Below are 21,230 nucleotides of genomic sequence, written 5' to 3'. Positions count from 1 at the left end.
TCAGTTGCAGGACTTGTGTTGTTGGTCGTGACATGGGAGAGTGGACACGGTCAACCATCCAGTTAACTCATAAAACAAAGTCCATAGACAGGTTATCCGATAGCAATCTACCAGCAATTGACTTCCCCTTTAACTGAGGTGCTAGGGGCTAGTTGCAGTGATTGGTATTAAGAATGAACCAGAAGCAATTATGGAAATACTACCTTTGTTTATCTAAGAACGTGAAATTGTAGGCTATGCAGTTTTATTCTCTCTGCCATTCAGTATAACGCCTGATCTTTCAGCAACCTCCATTTTCCCATTTGAATCTTCTGCTACCCTTTGCCTTCTTTCATTCCCAGTGACTCAGCATCCAACTACCTCTGATAAAGAGAATTCAAAAGATTTACAGCTCATTGGGTATAGAAACTTCTCATTTTGTTCCTTACCTCCTTTTCCTCTGACCACAAGCCTCCAATTTTGTGCCATTCACTGAGAAACAACTACTTCATGTCCACCCTGTCAATCATTCTCAGAATCATGTACGTTTCAATTGGATTAGTTCCCCCCCCCCCCCCAGTATTTGTGTGTCCACGTTGCTCAAGATTTCCAGTATGTTGAAGTAAGGTACTGAGAGGGGTTATCAGGATTAACAAGAGGCTATTGCCTCAAGCTGTAGGATTTGGGAGCAGAATGATTGAAGGATCAGCCACTTAAAATGAAGATGAAGAGAATTAGTTTTATGCAGAGGATTACGAATCTTTATGATTCTTTGCCCTCCACAGGACTATGGACGCTCCATTGCTAACTATGGTGGTGAACACCAGATTTTTTGACATTAGGAGAATCAAGGGGCTTTGAAATCAAGTAGGAAGGTGGTCTCAAGGTTACAATCACCTGTGGAAATACAAGCTGAGCCTATTTCTGCTTCTGCCTTTTACTTGTGAAAAATATCTTTTAAAGACAAATGAAAAGCATTCTCAATCCATGTTGGGTCTTATAACTACAATTTCAATTTATATAATGCTTTTACTGAAGAGCTAACTGATCTATGCACTCTGTAAACAGCCTACAGTTTGTCCAGTTAGTGATTCTCAGAAGCTTATAAGATGAAGCCCTTTACCAGAACTTATAGAAACTGATTTGAAGGCGCAGCACCATCCTGCCAGACTAGCCATTCTTCAAATGAAAGATTAAACTGAACATCTGTTTGCCTGTTCCAGTGGGTGAGATATATGTTAAAAATCACACAATGCTTGAATAACGGTGGTCAAACTGTTAGTCGAGCTACTTGAGGGACCTTGCTTATGCCAAAATGGTTATTCTCTTTCAGTCTTTCAATATTATTTGATCTGTGATGAAGGATCATTTTAATGCTATATGTTCTTTATATTTAGAGGCATTAAAACTGCACTTACATGGTTTTTTTGTCGGTGAGGTTGGATTGGCAAGCTCTCAGATAATCACTGTGACTTCGCAAAGCAGCCGTGGTTTTGACTTATATCAGAAATATCAGGCCAGCAATTAAGAAGGGACTGTCAGTCCTTATATTTCCCTTTCTTTTGCCTTCTCTCTACATATGGGATATGCACACTGGATATACGTTTTAACGTTATGAGCAAACACTGGTGACATTAAAGCAAGAATAAGTCTGATCTGGAGTATTGGTGTGATGCCAGTGAGGGTGAATTACTTCAAAACTATAATCCGGAACTGTTGCAAAATCTGCAGCAATCTATTAACACATCAATTTCAAAATAACACCTGAACATCCTTGGATTGTCAAGGCTGTTATTTGGGTAGATTATTATGTGGTACGTGTACCCACGCTGCTCTATAGGATAACTGGTAAAATAAACTAACTCTACAGCTCAAACCCTGACCGTTCAGCCCATCAGGTCAATGCTGGGTGCTGCTGCTGATTTTCCACAACAGCTCTCCTCTTCACAACCACACTTTATAAAACTGCATCTTGGGGAGGGACGAGAAAGTAATGTAATAAACAAATTATCCCCGGCTGAGAGGAAAATTCAGTGCAATACTCTTCAAATTTGGGATGCGGAAGATTATCCTGCGCTGCAACACCAGTGCCCTTGCTTAAGTTACTTTTGCGTCTGCCGTGGGTATGGTTGTTGTTTTAAAAGTTGTTTTCCAGTTACAGGGCTGTTTGTGAGGTGCAACGTGCCCGCAAATCGCGGCCGCGACCGAAGCGCTGCCCCTCCCCGACCCTTCGGTGCGGGCGGGAGGCGGAGTCTCTCCAATTAAAGGAGGAGGGGCGGGACCAACGGATCACCCCACCGGCCGGCTTTCAAATACCCGGATGGGCGGGAGCCGGCTCCCATTTGGAGCACCAGCCACCAACATGGTCAGGTCGTTCGCTGTCCTGCTGCTGTTTCTGCTGCCTCTCGTCTCTTCCCTCCAGCTGCCGGCGCTGTCAGGTGAGGCTGGGCACGGTCCGCATGGCGGGGCTGAGGGCTGATGACCGAGCCTGGTGCGTGGGGACGGGGTGATGAGAGTGAGCTCGGTACCACCGGCTAGGGCAGGCTAAGGTGGGGGGATCAGTCGGTGAGTGTGTGAGGAAGCCGGGCCGGTGGAGGAAAGGGGTGGCTCGATGAGGGGCAGGGGGAAGCGACAGGGAGCCCGTGGATAAGCGAATAATCTCCTCGCATGGTGGACCCCGCCCCCCGCCACCCTGCCGGCGGCCGCCGCTGGACCCCCGTTACTGGGGTGGCATCGGGGGCTCTCGGCAATTCCCCATGAATGGAAAGCGAAGGGTATTCCTCCCCAGCTCTGATTGGCCAGTGGGCGGGCTTTCAATATCGCCTGTTCGTTCGCCGGCCAATCAGACCGCCGGTTGCCGGGGCTGGCCCTATGGAGAAGGAGGTGCGGTGATCCGCGCGGCGAACTCTGGGAATTGTAGGCATGAGCGGTTCACTTGTTCCGACTCGGCGATGAACCGAAGGTTAAACTAAGTTTTCATTCCTTTCACTCGATGTCGACTGGCAGGCTTCCTGTGTAAGGTGTCGAGATTTTATCCGACGGGAGGCGAACTCTGCTAAAGCATCCTCGGGGGTTTTGACAGGGTGGACTTGGGCGGATGCTGCTTCGTGTGGCAAAGAGTTAGTTACTCGAGATGGAGGGTTATTGTTTTAACTAAATTAGGTTAGCGGTGAGGGTTTTGACACGGTCACTTTTTGATTATAATTCAAAAGACTGTTTCTTGCTCTTCCAAGGTCAAAAGGTGGTCCTTTTGAGGCAGGAGTGTATAGTTCATTGATATGCAACGACTTGAAAGGTTGCAGTGTTGGCGGTATCATAGTTTAGTAGAAGAACTTGCTGCTAAGTGATTTGCCCTTAGTTTGTATGTCCTTTCACTATTCTTGCAGGGTGAGTTGTTGAAATCTTGCTCTGTTTAGGTTGAAGGGTGAGAAGTAGTTCTGCGGAGCCTTATTCATGAACTAAATTTAATGATCAGTAAACTTAGTGCTTTCCCACAGTAGTACTGTCTTGTGCGTACAACCTTGGCTAAATTCCACGTTGAGGTTTTTTTATTAAACTAATAGGAACTCCTCGATCCTTGTGTGGTGATAGGTTGTTGGCTTCTGAAGTTCCTGTGTTATTCCCTAGTTCTGGAAAAGGGGGAAACTAAATTTGGGGAAGTAAAGAATGTCTCATTGCATATGGAATATAGGCGAGAGGCTGGGGAGCTCTTAAGTCTCAAATTCCTTGGTTGAGTAGTGGGATAAAGTCTCATTTACTTTGCTGAAGTGCGACCAACAACTTATTTTTTGATCGTGGAATTTAAAGGAAGTGTTTCATTTTGCAGCTTTGAACCTAGGAGTGGAGGTGGTAGTGAATAGTTGATCCAGCACAATGCTTTGCTAATACGGTCTGACTGGTTTCCCAGACAAAAAGGGGCTGACAATACATCTATGCTTCTTAAAGTGGGCAAAGTATGGGGAAATGGAAATAAATGTTGAGGGATGACAAATCGATTGGTAATCGCTTATTTTATATCGTCATTGCCTCCATCCTACCTGTCATTCAAAAAGAAGCATTAAACTTTGGAATATTTGTCTTTATTCGTAATGAGATTCAGACAAGAAAGTCCAGCACCCATTTTCCCCTCATAGCAGTTTGCCATTAAGTCAGTCCGACCCTCCCCTTGGGGTCACAGCATGTTTTTGGGATGCAGGAGGACACACGGTCGCAGGAAAACCGTGAACATCCAGTATCCGGGGTCGGATTTGATTCCTCCGTCTCCATAGATTCCTGGCTTGTATTTGCTTTGGATTGTGGACCCGCCTTGGTTCCACGCATTACAATTGGAAGGGTTTGCATCTGTGAGCCACTCCTTTCTAAAAGCATATGAAAATAGCTTGTGCAAAGCGGCCCCTGATTGGCTGCCTCACATGGTACGATCAGGCTATCCTGTTGACTAAGTTACCGTTGATAGTTTCGACTGCCTTTTGAGTATTGATGAGATGGCAACAAAAAAGCTTGTTATCCCCTGCGTATACAAACTGAGTAACAAGTCCTCTGAGAAATGAGTCTTAAATAATTTTAAGATTAAAATAATTCTCAGCAGACAGGCTTTTAAAGTCCTTGGCAACTGAATGTAATAATGATGAAGTTACAGGTATGTAATCTTGGTGCTGCAAATTAGACTTTTAGCGCAAGACTGCAGCGAACATCGAATAAAAGTTCAGCTGTAAAGGAGTGGAAGAGCTCTGAGGCAGTGCTTACTTGAACTGAATTGGACTTGACTAGCTGTTTTTTTAAGAGTTTGCAAGTTTAACATTGGATTATCTTGAGGCAAGGTGCCAAGCTCTTTGTAGAATGACGAGTGTCTTTGCGCTAATTGCCTTTTTTATAATGGGGAGTGGCTGAAGGTGGAGTTTGTCCTTTGTAGTCTTCAGAAAGCATTGCGTTCCGGGAGAGTGCAGCTATACACTTCAGCAGGTTTTCCGTAGAACTACAGAAAGACCTGCTGAAGGCTGCAGAATTCAATTTGGAAAGAGATTAAGAGTTTAGGGCTGGGTGTTTGGAGGTTAGTTTAAATATAGATGGAGTGTATTGAATGTCTCGTTAGATCCTGTCCCTATTTAATGTTAAAGGATTCACTCTGTAGATTTAGGCTGATAATTTTTAACAGCCGCTCTTTGATATCAAACTTTAAAATAATTAATTGGACCATTATTATAAACTAGTGGCCAGTCTGTTGCTACATTAATTTCGTATTTTCAAATGAATTGGGTGGCACAATTCCGTTTTGTTAAACTTCTTCAGATTAACAGTATTGAAGGAAATTCCCATGCTGACAAAGCGGTTTCCCATCGAATACCCAAACACTTAGCCGAAGATCTTCTTGTAGCTAGAAACCTCTAGAATGCAGGAAAAGATGGGACAGAATGATTTAGAAAATCATTCAACTGACTGTGTCAAATATTTAGATGTAGCTCCAAGATTGCGTAAAAGGTTTATGGAAAGCGGAGGTGTTTTTTTTTGTGTGAATCACTCTTTAAGTGACTAATTTGTGAAGTTTCATTCATAGTCCATGCTTTGCAGTCTGTGTGCATTGTAAGGTGCGTCTTATCTCTGTTTGGTCTAATGGTGTTGCCACACCTTCATGTTGTAAAACATAATCTCATGGACACAAACCTTTAATTGTTCTGTAAATTTATTTTCTATCTCAGTATTTTAAATGTTTGTAAGATCTATGTTCCAACAAAGCTGTTTTGTTTCATTTCAGTCTTAATTCCCTAGCTTGATGTGCACTGCAGACTGAAATCTTTCTGGGTAAATCCCTGATGTATGACTCCTAATTACTAAAGGATCTGTAGTGAGTGATCTATATTGTGTAAATTTGTATTGGCCGTTTCTTGACCCGACCCTCCACTGAGGGTCTGGTGTGTGGATACTGGGCAGAAATTGACACAATTCTGAGTTGGTAGTAAAGTGAATAAAACTTGTAGGTGACTGTGGTCATTGTTGGGAATCTTCCTTTCTGTGGAAACTACCCATATGGAAAAGGAAGTCCTGTGTTGCTGTGTTTTTAAACTTGATGCTTCCCACTTGCAGGAATAAAGGGAAAGGGAGCCATCTTTCCTTTTGATTTTGATTATTCCTTGTAGTACAGTAACTTTAAGCATCCTGTTAACATGCTGTAGGTAGTCACTTCCTGGAGTAGTGTGGGTGCGGCCAGGAAATGTGTAGAAGCCAACAAGCCAATAGTATATAATGAGGCAATCAGCCCACTTTTCAATAGCAAATGGGTGTTGTGAACCAGAGCTGATTGTACTCATCTGTGTGAGTCACTGTCAGTAAAGTTTCTTTGTACTAGAGAACCCACAGTCAGAATTTCTGCTTAAAGTTTTCCTCAAGGGGAAATGATGAACTTTTGAATTAAATGGTGACATCCACACCACCCCAGATGCAGGATGGAACTTTTAAGCTTATTTCATTAATCTTCCTGCACGTGTAGCTCCAAGATTGTGTAAAAGGTTTATGGAAAGCGGAGGTTTTGACAGGTTGAAATACTGCTAAATAGGCTAGGAGGTGCTTGTTAATTGGTAACTTAGTCCTGGGAAAAAGTAGTTGGGGCTCAAATTTAATTAAGAAAAATGGGATGTATGAATACTAAATCTTCTGAATAGTTCATGTACTGTGGTGTTCGAGAATTTCCTTTGGTAGTTTAATTGCACAACCCAGTGGCAAGGTTGTACAGAAAGAAGCTCACCTTGAGTTTGTGATCAACCTCAAGGTGAGTTTGTGCTACTTGTGTGTTAAATTTATGGCAATGCATGGATGGTGTTGTGATCAATCTGAATTTTTGGAGTTAAAAGAAATGTTGGTGCAGAATTAAAAATTCTATCCCTTGTGGCTGCAGTGTTCATTAAATTGTGACAGATATTTTATCTTAGTGCCATTTTTGTTTTCCTAGTATCCCTGTATCTCAACATCTATTGATTATGATCTTGAGTGTACTTGGTGATTGACATTCTTCAGTCCTCTACCCAAGAGAATTCCAAAGGTTCACAGTCTAGCTGAAGAGATTTCATTTGAGGCTTGATTATCCCAGTACTCATTATGGTTTAGATGCCCAGGTAGGAGAAGCAATCCCTGCATTTATCTTTTTTTTACAGAAATTGTATGTGACAGGATCATTCCTTATTCATTTAGTCTGGGTATAAACCTAACCTTGCAACAAGCCCACCACAGCTGGAATGATCTGGTTACCTACATGTGAATTAAATGTCCTGCGGAGGACAACATTGTTGATTAACCCTAAAAGAATCAATGGGATAGCTTATAGGCATGTGAGAGAATCCGTTGCAGTGCTGGAGAGGAATGAGATGTGGAGCAACTGGCTTCTTTCCCTGACACAATTAGTATATTTTCTCCTAAATTTGGAACCTGTCCTCCGCTTGGTGGGAAGGTTGAGAACTGGTGGATTTAGTCGAAGAGCAGCTTCAGAAACACCAGGAACTCCTCACTGCATCAACAGACACCATTGCTGCGTAGGTAGTAGCCTCAATGTCAGTTCCGGTCTTGGATCTCTGCACATTCTGCTTGTGATCAGTGCTGGTTTCATCCCACATCAATGTGAGCTTGTAGGTTAATTGGACTCTAAGTGGTAGGTGAGTGATGGGAAGATGAGTGAAGAGGATGGTAGTCAGAGGAATGAGGTTAGTACAAACAGGTGTTAGACATGGATGTGGTGTGCTGATTCCATGTTGTGTATCTCTGGCAGTAACTGAACTCTTGACAAATCTGACCCAACTGGTTCATGACCAAAGGGCCCTGAATGAGACAGGATCCATTAGTCAGATGTTTTCAGCCTGATGGTTACTAACTGTAGGTGTAAAGTTTGCTGTAGAGATTTCACTGATCGCTATCAGCTGGATACTCGAGCTGCTAACGGTTTACACAAGTAATTTTCCTTAAATTTCCCTCCTGCCTGATGGCTTTGAGAATTGAAAGGGCAACTTAAAGATGTATCTATTAGGACTAAATCATCTTAAGCACGCAGCTTCACAGAGCTATATACTGCTGAAAATTCACCGTGCAGTGTGTGTGCCCAGCTGCAGGGGACAGTGATGGTAGTTTCAGGGAAGCAAAAAACTGCAAATGTAGAAGCTTTATGCATATTGCCCAGTTTGATATTGGTTCATTCAGATTGGTGACCGTATTCATTGAGCTACCCTGATCCACACTCAACAACCAGCAGTTCCATTGACCAGCACATGCCCCTTGCTGCTATGTAGCTAGATGACGTCAGGTTCATTGCAATTGTATATCCGCTGAGAAACCTGAACCAGGACTAGCAGCCAGAGAATAGCTGCCCAGTAGACATTCTGGGAAATTGGGGTGCTGTGCGGAATGGAGTGTGTAGGCTAGAAGTTAATTTCCATTCCAACTCCATTTTTTTTTTAAAAAAACAACTGCCTCTACTACAGCTGTGCCTCTGTGCAAGGAAACATGGACCCAGCAACTTATAGGTAGAAATGTGACATAATGCAGGAAGTGGGAGAAGAATCTGTGGTATCTTGCATATAGAACTTCAGAGAACGTCTGGGGGAAGAGGGTATTGGATCCAATCTGATTTTGCCAGAGTGTTTTCCTTTTGCTACTTATCCAGTTGTTTCTTGAACTTTCTCATCGTGATAAAACTAAAAATAGGTAACCTTTGGTTTGTTTCAGGTACTGGATTTTGTGGTAGAAACGACTTCAAGTGCGGTGATGGGCATTGTATTCTGGCACGGTGGCTCTGTGATGGGCAGTCCGAATGTCAAGATGGTTCTGATGAGTCGCTGGAGACGTGTAGTACGTAGAAGTTTATTTTTGTTCCTTTTAGTGGCAATTGTACTCTATAGGGTTATTTTCCAATATCCCTGCTAAATAGGCTAATCCAGGGCATTAATATGACAGGAAAAGCCTCATCTGGATGCAATGAAAGCTATTCGGGGAAAACTGCAGGTGTATATAGAAAAATCCAGAGGAGATAAAAAAAAAACTAGGATAGAGGGGAAAAAAGCTGGGCAAAGTGAAACAGTGGCTGTATAAAATGAAAGCAACTGTGCACATCATGGGGGGGGGGGGGGGAGCAATAGGCTGAAGGGATGTCTGTCCAGAGTAAATAGAGGACGCGTGCTACAGCTCCCAAAGGTATAATGATCCGTAAGGATGTCAAAGGTTATGAGGAAAAGGCAGGAGAATGGAGTTGGGAGGTAGCATGGCCTAATTCTGCTCCTGTGCCTTATGGTGTTACTAATTCCTATGCTGTTTGCTCTGCATCTCAATGTAATCAGTCATGCCTGACTAATGGTCGGTCCCTTTTGGAGCATGGTGTGCTGAATCTTCTCAGTTTATTAAACAAGTTAAGCATTTTATGAATCTGAATTGTGATGGTGTAGGAATGATTGTGGAGGGGAGGAGTGGAAGGAATGGTTACTTGATGTGCTTTTGCAATCCATATTTAAATCCTACAACGTGGATCTTTGGGGTGACTTGTTTAAATGGGTCAAATGCTTCAGTATGAATTAATTTAAAAGATGAAACAATTATGCAACATGAGGTTCTGCAGACACTGGAAACATTGAGCAACATACACAAAACAGTAGAGGAACTCAGCAAATCGATATTCATGCCATCAGATTGCATGCTACCCGATTCTGTAGATCATTAACAACTTTCAAAGATATGGAAATACTTTCTGTTACAGAGAATAAAACCTGTGAGGCTCATGAATTCAGCTGTGGTGGCCGTGTTAACAAGTGTATCCCAGCATTCTGGCGCTGCGACTCTCAGTCCGATTGTGAGAATGGGTCCGACGAGGAGAATTGCCGTAAGTGACCTGAAGGATCTCTGCTCATTTGTAACCATTCACGAGTGTAAAGTGTGCCTTACAATTACTTGCCATCCTGTTCAACAGCTGCCCGTGTCTGCAAGGACAATGAGTTCCAGTGCCGCAATGGAAACTGCATCTCTACAAAGTTTACCTGTGACGAGGAGGACGACTGTGATGATGGTAGCGATGAGCTGGGATGCCCAGAACGGACCTGTTCACCAGAAATGTTCCACTGTGGTAACCACGTGTGCATCCCCTTGCTCTGGGCTTGCGATAATGATCCCGATTGTCCCGATGAGTCGGATGAATCGCCACAGAATTGTGGGAAATCCACTGCAGCTTCACAGCCCAATCCCTGCTCTAGTCTCGAGTTCCACTGTGTTAACAGTGGGGAGTGCATCCATGTGAAATGGCGCTGTGATGGCAACACGGACTGCAGGGATAAGTCAGATGAGGATGACTGTGGTGAGTGTTTACGGTGCTGTTCAGTGTTAACCTATGGCTAGAATGGTCTTTGAGTGCAGGGTTTCTTGCCTCAATGATGCATCTAATAAGAGCGCTTTTTCTAAGAGGTTAGGCTGGCACTGGAGGAGGTTCTGTGAATAAAAGGGTTAATATAAGGACTGTTTGGCTGTGGGACTGTACTTGATGGAGTTTAGAAGTATGAGGGGGAGACCTCGTGGGAAGTGCTAGATAGTGGATGTGGAGAGGATGTTTCCAATAGTCAGAGGAGTCTAGGACCAGAGAGTACAATCTCAGAATCGATGCCCCTTTAGACCAGACAGAGATGATGGATTTCTTTAGCCAGTGAGTGGTGAATCTGGGGAATTCATTGCCACAATTGCTATGGAGGTCAATTAATTGGGTATGGTTAAAGTGGATGTTGATAGATTAGTAATGTTTTGGGGAGAATACAGGAGAATGGGAGGTGCAATATTTTATAAGTGTGCAAATGAAAGCTTGTGTATTTGCATACTTATCCCAGATATCTGGGGGGGAGGGGGGGGGTGCTGCTATATTTGCCGGACAGAGGGATAGTAAAAAATCTCAGCAGTTGTTGAGCTAGGTGGCCTCGCTCTAAAATTATTGATGTTATAAGCATTGCCAAATTGTGATACTAACAGATCGTTTACAAATAAATCTAGTGTCTTCACTCGTATCTATTTTTCTTTAAGCTCTGACAACTTGCAAGCCTGATGAGTTTCAGTGCAATGATGGGGTTTGCATTCATGGAAGCCTACAGTGTAATAAGGAGGTTGACTGCCACGACCAGAGTGATGAATATGGCTGTGTAAATGGTATGTTATATTTGCTTCCTACTAAGTTTTTGAATGAAATATTTGTCTACAGATTCTATGTTTGTGTACGGTAGGTATAGAGGGGCATGCGTCAAATGCAGGAAATTGGGTGTGCACAGTGGACGATGGCATGGAGTTGTCAGGCTGAATGGTCTGTAACTATTATTTAGGCTTTATAACTACATTCAGTTGAACAGAGCTTTTCTTTTCCCTCCTACCCAATATTAATATGGTAGTATCTACTTTCGAAGTAAAATGCTGCTGTGCTTTGGGATTTAATGGATCTGTTGCAAGGCTTGGAATCCTACATTATCTAGGCTGAATGTTTCAGGTCAACATGAAGATCCTGGTTTAGGGTATGGGCATCTCTAAATTGGGAGTTGGAACAAAGCAACTTGGTACAAATCCAGTAGAGATTATTTTCCTTCCCTTTTTTTCATTTACCCCCACCACCACCACCAATAGTGCAGGAGTCTAGGATCAGAGGGCACAGGCTCAGAATAGAAGGATGTCCCTTTAGAACAGATGAGGATTTTCCTTAGCTGGATGGTGGTGATCTGTGGGATTCGTCACCATGAATGACTGGAAAGTAAGTCATTGGGTATATTTAAAGCAGTGGTTGATAGATACTTGATTAGTAAGGGTGTCAAATCTTGCAGGAAGAAGGCAGAAAAATGGTGTTAAGAGATAAATCAGCCATATGGAGCAGACTAGATGGGCCAAATGTCCTGATTCTCCAACGTCTTATGATGATTTCCCCTTATCAATTTTGTCTCTGAAGATTTGTCCCCTTAAGTTTGGTAGTCGCTGCCAGCTGTTGCTGAATATTAGCATGCTATTGAACAGACTTTATTAGCATTAAACTGCAGACTTGCAATAAAAATGAATACCCTGGACTTATACATTCCCTGCTTTAGTTTTAAGCCTCCCGACTAGCTGGCTGAATCTTCAAACATGGCTACTGCTGAAATTATCGAAATGTCGTCCTATTTGTTCTATTCAAAATAAATGCCCGATTTTGTAACTTAGCTCATATTGCTTCAATCTGTTTTACAACTGACCAATTGAAAATGCAAAGTATTGATTCCTTTTTAAACAATCCTGTTTTCACAGTAACTAGGTGCGATGGCCCCCACAAGTTTAAATGTAGGAGTGGAGAGTGTATCCTAATGGACAAAGTTTGTGACAAACAACGTGACTGCCGAGATTGGTCAGATGAGCCCCTGAAAGAGTGTGGTACGTCAGTTTAAATGTTTAGAACCTTTTCTGGGTTATGTTTAGAGAGGGGAAAAAAGAAATCTTTTTGACTATGTCTAGCTGAGCCAATAAAAACTGCAGTTTTTCTGCTACTGTCAACTTGTATTCACAGGATCCAGTTTTTAGTGGGGCGCACAGTGGTGAGAGGTGGTTTCTTAAATCCGTGCGTCTCCAAGACTTTGCACAGTACTGTATAAGGGTGGATTCAAGAAGCCACTTCTCAACTGGGATGTATCTGAATAGGACAAAGATGATCTGTTAAATCAGAGTTAATGCTTTGGTTTCGCCATTCTGAACACTAGGTGAGAATGAATGTCTGAAAGAAAATGGCGGATGTTCACACATCTGTAAAGATCTGAAGATTGGCTTTGAGTGTCTCTGTCGACCTGGATTCAGGCTGGTTGATAATACAAAATGTGAAGGTATGGGTTGCCTCTTGCCCAGCTCCTAATATTTTTCTATTCTGTAGTACCAAAGTATTGTTCAAACGGAACAAATTATTTTGACATTGTGTGAAATTTCAGATATTGATGAGTGTGAGAACCCAGATACGTGCAGTCAGATTTGCATCAACTTGGATGGTGGATTCAAGTGCGAGTGTAATGAAGGCTATCATATGGATCCGGTAACCAGGCAGTGCAAGGCTATCGGTAAGACCCACAGAGTATCAGCTGTGTTTTCTGTTCCCTTTTATTTTGGGTTTCTTTGGCTTGAAACATCCCTCCATAGATGCTGCCTGACTTGCTGAGTTCTTCCAGCATTTTGTTGCTCTTTGCTTTGGATGTTTTGAAGTTAAATCTTTTTTCCCTAATGCACTTGGCTGGATTGGTTATGACTAACAGTGAGGTGTTGATTGGATACATGATGCAACACTTACTGCTATACTAGTGCTGAAGCTGCTTTCTTCCTAATTTCTGCCATGTTGCTTGTTGCCAAAACTCAGACCAGAAGCCTGATGGTCTACTTTTCAGGTCTATGGCGTTAAAATTCACTTAAGCTCACTCAGTCTGTATGTGTGCATTCATTAAGGTCACGATTTGGTATATTGCACTGGAGAGTGATGTGCTCTTGTTGATATGACTTGAGTTTTAATTTTAATCAATGTGCTTGTAGGAACTAGCTGAATCTAAAGTCTCCCCATGTTGAATTTTGTTTTAGGGACTGTTGCTTACTTGTTCTTCGCTAGCCGGCACGAGGTTAGAAAACTGACTCTTGACAGGAGTGAATACACACAATTGATCCCCAGTCTGAAACATGTTGTAGCACTAGACATGGAGGTGGCTGCAAACAAAATCTACTGGGCTGATCTGGATCAGAAGAAAATCTTCAGGTGAGATTCTGAGGGGCTTGGGGAACCAGAGCATTATCACTTGTGGCAAAGGGGTCAGTTATGATGGCAGTGTGATCCTAATCAATAATTGGGCTCTGGATGAGAGATTAGGTTTGCAATATGTTCAATTTCCTAAAAGCCAGTTTGTTACAGTTGATGCCATTTTTTGTTGCATCTGGGGCATTGGAAATTTGGAGTTTCTTTCTGAGAGTGAATGGGCTTCCTCTGAGTACCATAGTTTTCTTCCACAGTCCAAAGACCTACCTGTTAGTAGGTTAATTGGCCATTGTAAATTGTCCTGTGATCTTGCTAGGGTAGTTTCTGGGCAGTGTGGCTTGTTGGGCCAGAAGGGCTTCCTATTGTAGATGCAGCCTTTTTGAGGCATCACCTTTAGTAGATCCTCATTGGTGGGGAGGCTAGTGCCCATGATGGAGCTGGCAGTTTATAAACCTCTACATCTTTTTCTGATTACGTGCAGTGGCCCCTCCATACCAGATGATGTAGCTGGTCAGAATGTTCTCCACTGTACATCCATATTTTCTGGAGTCTTTGGTGACGTACAGGATCTCCTAAAACTTCTAGTGAAATATAGCTACTAGTGTGCCCGCTTCATAATTGCATCAACATGTTGTGCCCAGGATGGATCATCAGAGCTGTTGACACTCAAACCTCAAGCTGCTCTCCCTTCCACTGCTGATCCGTCTTCGAACATCTAATAATAGATATAGCCACAGATTTGTGCCTCATTTTGGTCTTCCGTCTCCAGACCTAGCACTAACCTCCAATAACTTTCTCCTCTTACTCCAGTGCTCGAATGGACAAAGCTGAGAACTCTTCTCATCATTCTACAGTGATTGCAACAGAGATTAAGGCACCAGATGGTCTGGCTGTAGACTGGATTCATCAGAACATCTATTGGACAGATAGCCTTGCAAGCACCGTCTCAGTCGCTAATACGGCTGGAACAAAGAGAAAAGTCCTCTTCAGAGAAGAAGTGTCAAAGCCCAGGGCCATTGTGGTGGATCCAGTTCAGGGGTACGTACAGCTTCAGAAGCTAAATTAAGAGTGAATCTTTATACAAACTGCTTATTAGTTAGAACTTCATTCTATCTTTAAATTTTCCAACTTTGGCTAAACCATTGTTTTTAGAGAAAATCTGGAATCTGGTTACGTGATTATCTTTGAGGTGGAGGGGAAGTAATGGGCAAATAAAGGGGGAGGGTGCTATCTTGATGGTTTTCCAAAAAAAAAGCTAAGGAAAATAGAAGCTTGGAAAAGTGCAGAGGTTGAAAATATAAGATGAAGATGGTGCCAGTAACACTCAGCAGATTGGGCAGCATTTGTGAAAACTGGAATAGAAAATATTTGTTGTTTTTCATCCTGCTTCCCAATTCTGACAATCTTCTGAAATATTAACTTGCTGCTTTCTGCACATACTGCTTAAAGGAGTATCTTCTGCATTTAGACATCTTGGGTTGATCATAGGGTCTGTTAAGGAATCGGTAACTTTTTCATTGATTTGGATTGTTCTCCTGGGTTGACTAATTGATTCTTCACCTACTCAACAGCTTCCTATACTGGAGTGACTGGGGAAATCCCGCCAAGATTGAGAAAGGTGGTTTGAATGGTGTGGATCGCATGTTGTTAGTCAGCGAGGGAATTGAATGGCCAAATGGGATCACCCTGGGTGAGTGTTTATCTTAATTTACCATTTTTCTTTTACACATGTGGAGAGGGTTCAGAGGAGGTTCACGAGAATGATCCCAGGAATGGCATCAAAAGTTACAGGGGAATGGGCTCAGTTCTGCACTGGCCTGCACTGCAGTATCCCCTGAAACACTTAGACTTTCTTCAAGAGCATTGCTTCAGGGTTTGCTTGAGACTGTTCCAAATCAAGTACATTGGCACAGTGCGTTACAATGTTATTTTTGTTCCAGATTTGGTGAATCAGCGACTATATTGGGTAGACTCCAAACTGCATACTTTGTCCAGTATTGGTGTTGCTGGAGAGAACAGGAAGACCTTGATCATCTCAGAAGACAAGCTGGCTCATCCCTTCTCTATCACACTGTTCGAGGTGAGCGGCTGAAGCATAGTACTCGAATATAGTTGAGATATTAATTCCAGAAAAATTAATGGATTGAGTATTCAGTCCAGATTAAAGAGAAAAGTGTACTTAATAAAAATGTTGCTCTTGGTTGTGGCTGGTTTTTGCCCAGGGAAACTGCTGTAAATTGATCCAACACATTTCTTGTTGGAAAAAAAACATCAAGGAGTTATAAATTATATTGAAAAATATCAGAAATTCCCTTGGAGTCTTATTATACATTTCATGATAGATTTTCTCTTGAGCTGGTTGGCTTCACTAATGTTTTCTTTTTATTAAAAGGATAAGGTGTTCTGGACTGATATGGAACAAGATGCTATTTTCAGTGCCAACAGGCTTACTGGAGGCGACATTCTGACAGTCATTCAGAACATCGATGTTCCCCAAGATATTGTCCTCTATCACCATCTTCGGCAGCCCAAAGGTTAGTTATGAGTAAAGGGCGTTTTAATTTTTGAAGCAAACCAGGACTGCAGTTCTTTGGATGCCCATAGTTCTCAACTGAAACTGATACTGGCTTAATGACCAAAGCCATCAAAAATCTTTAACCAAAGGTGGTTATAATGCCCTATTCCAGCACTGCTTTATCTTGTCTCCAGGTTACAAGGCAACTCCATCATTCCCATGTGTTTGAATTGTGGAGGCCATGTCATTTGGTATATTTAAAGTGGAGGTTGATAGGTTCATAATTGGTGAGTGTCAAAGATTAAGGGGAGAAGGCAGAAAGAAGAATGGGGTTGAGAGGGATAACAAAACAGCTATGATGGAATGGCAGCAGAGATTGGGTGGGCCAAACAGCCTAATTCTGCTCATCTGTCTTGCGTTTGGAGCTGGAATGTGTGGTGTCATTTGTGGGCTTCCCCAGCACACCCTCAGTTGAGTTGGTTGTTAATGCAAACAGTGCATTTCATTGCATCAACATGCATGTGACAAATCTTGAACCTTGTACGTTATCTGTCTATAGATGCATTTTTTACCCTCTTTTAGTTCTTGCATTTGAAGAAACTTTCAACAGTTCTGTCCCTAAGCTGTGGGAATGTTATCAGAACTTTTTTGACCAATGGTTTGATTATTTCCCCTATCTTGTGTGTGACTAATGTTCTTTTCTGCTTTAGTTTGTTACATTATAAAGATGACAAACAATTCTTTCATGTAATCACTATCTATCTTTCTACCAGGTGTTAATTGGTGTGAGCAGAATGGCCAAGTAAATGGTGGATGTGAACATCTCTGCCTTCCAGCACCTCAGATCACTGCTCATTCTCCCAAATACACGTGTGTTTGTCCTGATGGCATGCAACTGGGGCCAGATATGAGGAGCTGTGTAAAAGGTTTTTGCTTTTTTTTTACCTTTACTGTAGTTTTTTGTAGTTTGATCTGAGACACTGATTTCAGTTTGTATTATAACTGCTTGCATTTGGAACACTTAAGCTTGAGTGACAAAGGGGAGGGGAATGTTCCCAACATGGGAGAAGTGGAGAATGAAAATCAAGTCTATTAGAGGGCTGACCAAACTTTTTGTGGGTAAAAGTCTACTGATGGCCAATATGAGGTGTGTAATTTTAAGGTGATCAGAGGCAAGTGTAGTAGGGATGGATGTCAGAGTTGCCCTTTTAGAGTGGTGGTGCCATATACATCAGAGACATTTGAAAGATTCTTAGATAGGCACGGGATGATAGAAAATGGAGGGCTCTGTAGGAATGAAAGGTTGGTATGTTAAAGTTGGCTAAACATGAGCTTTAGGGCCTGATCTGTGTTTTAGTGGTCTGTGTAATGAAGCAGAAGAGAATCCTAGCCATACTTTGGAAGGAAAGCCTGATTAGTGGAGTGGTAGATTGCATGTTAAAGGTGTAATTGAAAGTATGATGTTACCCGAGGAATGAGTCATTTACAATATCTGTACGTTGTACCTTCACTTTAAACAGATCATCCCAATATGTACATTCTGACCATGACTTTTTTATTTAGCTGTCGCTACACCTACTGTCAAGTCGACTGTGGCCGAAACATGGAGTCATAGTAATAAGGCAGTCCAGACCACCAGCCCCACCACAATCAAGAATGTGATCCACAGCTCCAAAGCTCCTAGCCCTACAATGGCTCATGCTGCTCCCTCCTCACTTCCCACTCTCCATGAACTGCTCACCATCTCTCATAAAGGTGAACTCTTGACTACTTTGGAATCAATTTTGCCTTTTTATAAAGTTATCATTTCAGGCTACTTATCTTCTCCCCCCCCCACTTGTCTCCAGCAGAGCAAAGCGGGGTTAAGGCTGCTGCAGCTGCCACAGATCACAAAGGAGCCAACGCGTTGTGGATTGTTCTACCTCTGGGTAAGTTCAGTCCAGACAAGTTGAGGACATTTAAGTTGTAGCTTTAATGTTTTAAACAAGAGTTTCTGGAAATCCAAAAAAAACACACAAAATGTTGGAGGAATTTAGCAGCTCAGGCTGTATCTGTGGAGAGGAACAAAGTCAACATATCAGGACTGGGTCTTGAAGGGTCTCAGCCCAAAACGTCAACTCTTTGTTCCTCTGGTTGCTGACTACCTCCAGTACTTCGTGTCTTGCTCTAACATTTACTTGTAAATTCCAGCTGATTAGCCTTGGATCTATAGTGGCTCTTGCCATTGTAATTTGATGCCTGTTTTTAAACACATTGAACATTGGGATTTTGAGTTAAGCGAATGAGGTGACTGGTGTTCCACCAGAAATCTCTGCAGACAGCTAGTATGTAACTTATCATCTGCCCTTTCAGTTGTGACCATGCACTAAAATGATCAGATCCCTCTTCATTTCCTCAGCAATCCTGGCACTGCTCAGTACTGCTGTATACTTCATATGGAAAAACTGGAAATTGAAGAACACTAACAGCATCAACTTTGATAATCCTGTCTACCAGAAGACCACTGAAGATGATGAAGTCCACATCAGCCGAAACCAGGTCGGCTACACATATCCCACGGTGAGAAACTAATATTTCCTTTGTAACCTGAAAAGGGTTGCAGTCTGTGTGATTAGGTTTTGAATTACCCTTTTGTTATTAATGCAAAACTAAAGAAAAACCTTTGTTTTGCAGAGAGCAGTTGTAAGCTTGGAAGACTATGGTGCTTGATACAAAGAGCCTACTGCAAAGTGCCTCACTGGAGCAGTGCTGTTTATGGACCTGGAATGTTCAGCCCATCTTGCACAGCACTCTTATTTCCTTACTGCTCCACCCAAACTCAGCCGAACCACTCCATAAATGTCCTTTTTATCCTTTGCAATCAATGTGCCATTTACTGTGGATATTTTTAATCGTGGTTTTCTAAACCTCGCCTCCCAGTTTCAGATATTACTTGACCTCCTGACTGCAAGAAATTTTCTTTTGGGACTCAGTGAGATGCTTGTTGAAGGGAACAACTGTCTGATACAATCAAGGATTAAACCCTGATCACTTGGATTAATCAATGTACAGAAGGGATTTAAATATGAAGTATGTTACAGATACTGTACATAACAGTGCAAGGTTTGCCATACCTTATTGTAAATAACATTTATGTACAGCAAAGTCTAGTGAGAGTGAGCTGAAATTATACTTGCTCCAACATTAATCTGGAGCTGGCCCATAGTTTGTGGAACTTGCTGTTTCAGTTTGCTGCTGCTAAAATGGCTATGGATTTTGTAATTAAATACAATACAAATTGATTCAGTCTTGAACATGTATCATAATGTGCTCCTTGAGTACATCCATACAATTCCCTCCCAAGTCTGTGTGCAATTCAACATTGACCAGAAATGAGTTGTGATTTTCCTAAACCAATGCACAACTCAAGTCCTTGTTCATCGGCAGCAATGGGACACAGCGAGTTCCCACCACAACTGCAGCCATCCCTCCCTTTTAGTGTTGGTGCCAGCCCACAAGATTGAACCCAGCTTGCTCTTTTGTAAATAGCTGTAAATTGTACAGATATTTTGCAGAAGGAAATGTTTAATAATTTGCAGTGTTGATGTATGTCTAATCTATTTATTTATTTGTCTTCTGGAGCCATTATTGTAAAGCCTCAGACTCCATGCAGCTCCAGCATTACAATATGGACCTGCAGCAATCGCAGCAGGACTAGGGGTAACAAATTCCATTGATGCATTGGGCTGGGTTATAATCAGTGCACAATTCCATTTGATCCTGATTTGAAATGTAAATGTTTACAATGGCTGCTTTCTGACAGCACATTTTGCTAAATGGGTTTGTCTTTCTACTTGTTAAATTTACACTTACAGAATGTATATTTATTTACAAAATAAAAATGTTTAAAAAAAAGATTCTAAAGCAGAGCACATTCCACTGAACAGCTGCTGGGTGTCTTAATGCTGTCAGTATCTTGATCCTGTTGTGGGAGGAGCAATGATCAACTTGCAGCAAAATTGGATGTGTTTTCATTGGCATAGGATCGTGCATAAAGCTCTTGCTGTAACTGGCCAAGTTGTGATGTCCTGCCATGCACCAGTCAGTGTTGTGCTTCTGCTCTGAATGTGACTCACTACCTTACTCTTTACCAAACCTGGTAGAGTGGCTGGGTGCTTGTAACAACATCACAGTGACCACTTCTCAATAAGGTACCTCAATACCCACAGACTTGGGGCAAGTGTCTTGCCCTGGGTACTGATGTAGGTGTCAAGATGTCAAGTGGTTCAATAACTAATAAGATGTACTGGTTAATCTTTTAAAGTAACATTGTCGATAATCTGTTTAATGCCTTGCTACCTCTGCTGCACTGGTGTTTCAGTAAATGTGAGCTTGTTTTGAGATTTAGCCAACAAGCCATTTTTAAACGAGTTCATGGATATTCCAATCCTAAGCTGCTATCGAGTCAATATTACTGCAGTCCATTCAATTTAAGTTTCTCCACCACAACATTTATCAGTGTGACTGAATCTAGCCTTGTGTCATATATCCCCTATGAATGTTTGGCTCTTGTCTGTCTAAACCACATGGATATACATTTACTTTCTTCCATTGATTTTTCCAGCAATCGGCTAAATAAAATTTATTTCAAAGCCTGTGAATTTTGTAGTTGTGATTTGCTTTAGTTGTTAAATGTGTAAACTTATTTGAAAAGTATTAATCATCTTTTGAAGATTGAAACGTTCACATCTGCATTTCTGATGCTTACACTCGGCTACTTTAGGTGTATAAGTGTACTAATAATCAGCCAACTCAATGATGATAACTTGTAGTTTTGTGGTTCAGAGCAAACATCAGAATAAGGAAGAAATGTGATCTAAGTGACTTTGACTGTGGAATGATTGTTGCTGCCATATAGGATGGTTTGAATACTGTTTTCCTGGCATGAGAAACACAAAATAAATCCAGTGAGTGACAGTTCAGTGGGCAAAAACAGCTTACTGAAGAAAAGTCAGACAAATGCCC

The 21,230-nt window shown here is 42.0% G+C and overlaps 1 protein-coding gene across 2 annotated transcripts; it reads left to right on the top strand.

Annotated features, from left to right (window-relative positions):
* The first annotated feature begins 2,266 nt into the window (after positions 1-2,266).
* On the top strand, positions 2,267-20,866 carry ldlra (low density lipoprotein receptor a). Of its 2 annotated transcripts, none has more exons than XM_059991935.1 (18): positions 2,267-2,417; positions 8,683-8,805; positions 9,704-9,826; positions 9,914-10,294; positions 11,005-11,127; positions 12,241-12,363; positions 12,687-12,806; positions 12,909-13,034; positions 13,543-13,714; positions 14,522-14,749; positions 15,283-15,401; positions 15,652-15,791; positions 16,104-16,245; positions 17,000-17,152; positions 17,790-17,981; positions 18,077-18,154; positions 18,625-18,785; positions 18,900-20,866. In XM_059991935.1, the coding sequence occupies exons 1-18, from the start codon at positions 2,300-2,302 to the stop codon at positions 18,933-18,935; spliced, it is 2,658 nt and encodes an 885-aa protein (XP_059847918.1). In that variant the 5' UTR covers positions 2,267-2,299; the 3' UTR covers positions 18,936-20,866. The 2 variants fall into 2 exon arrangements, with proteins under 2 accessions (XP_059847918.1, XP_059847917.1); XM_059991934.1 differs by having other exon boundaries at positions 18,074-18,154.
* The last annotated feature ends 364 nt before the right edge of the window (positions 20,867-21,230 follow it).

This window comes from Hypanus sabinus, chromosome 16, assembly GCF_030144855.1.
Source record: "Hypanus sabinus isolate sHypSab1 chromosome 16, sHypSab1.hap1, whole genome shotgun sequence".
NCBI classification, from domain to species: Eukaryota; Metazoa; Chordata; class Chondrichthyes; order Myliobatiformes; family Dasyatidae; genus Hypanus; species Hypanus sabinus.
The sequence above is the reverse complement of the archived record's forward strand: the minus strand, read 5'-3'. Positions and strand labels throughout refer to the sequence as shown.

Coding starts and splice junctions, on each gene's coding strand:
- ldlra (XM_059991934.1), top strand. CDS start 2,300: ATGGGCGGGAGCCGGCTCCCATTTGGAGCACCAGCCACCAACATGGTC. Junction 16,246..16,999: donor CCATCTTCGGCAGCCCAAAG/GTTAGTTATGAG, acceptor TCTTTCTACCAG/GTGTTAATTGGTGTGAGCAG. Junction 17,982..18,073: donor GCTCACCATCTCTCATAAAG/GTGAACTCTTGA, acceptor ACTTGTCTCCAG/CAGAGCAAAGCGGGGTTAAG.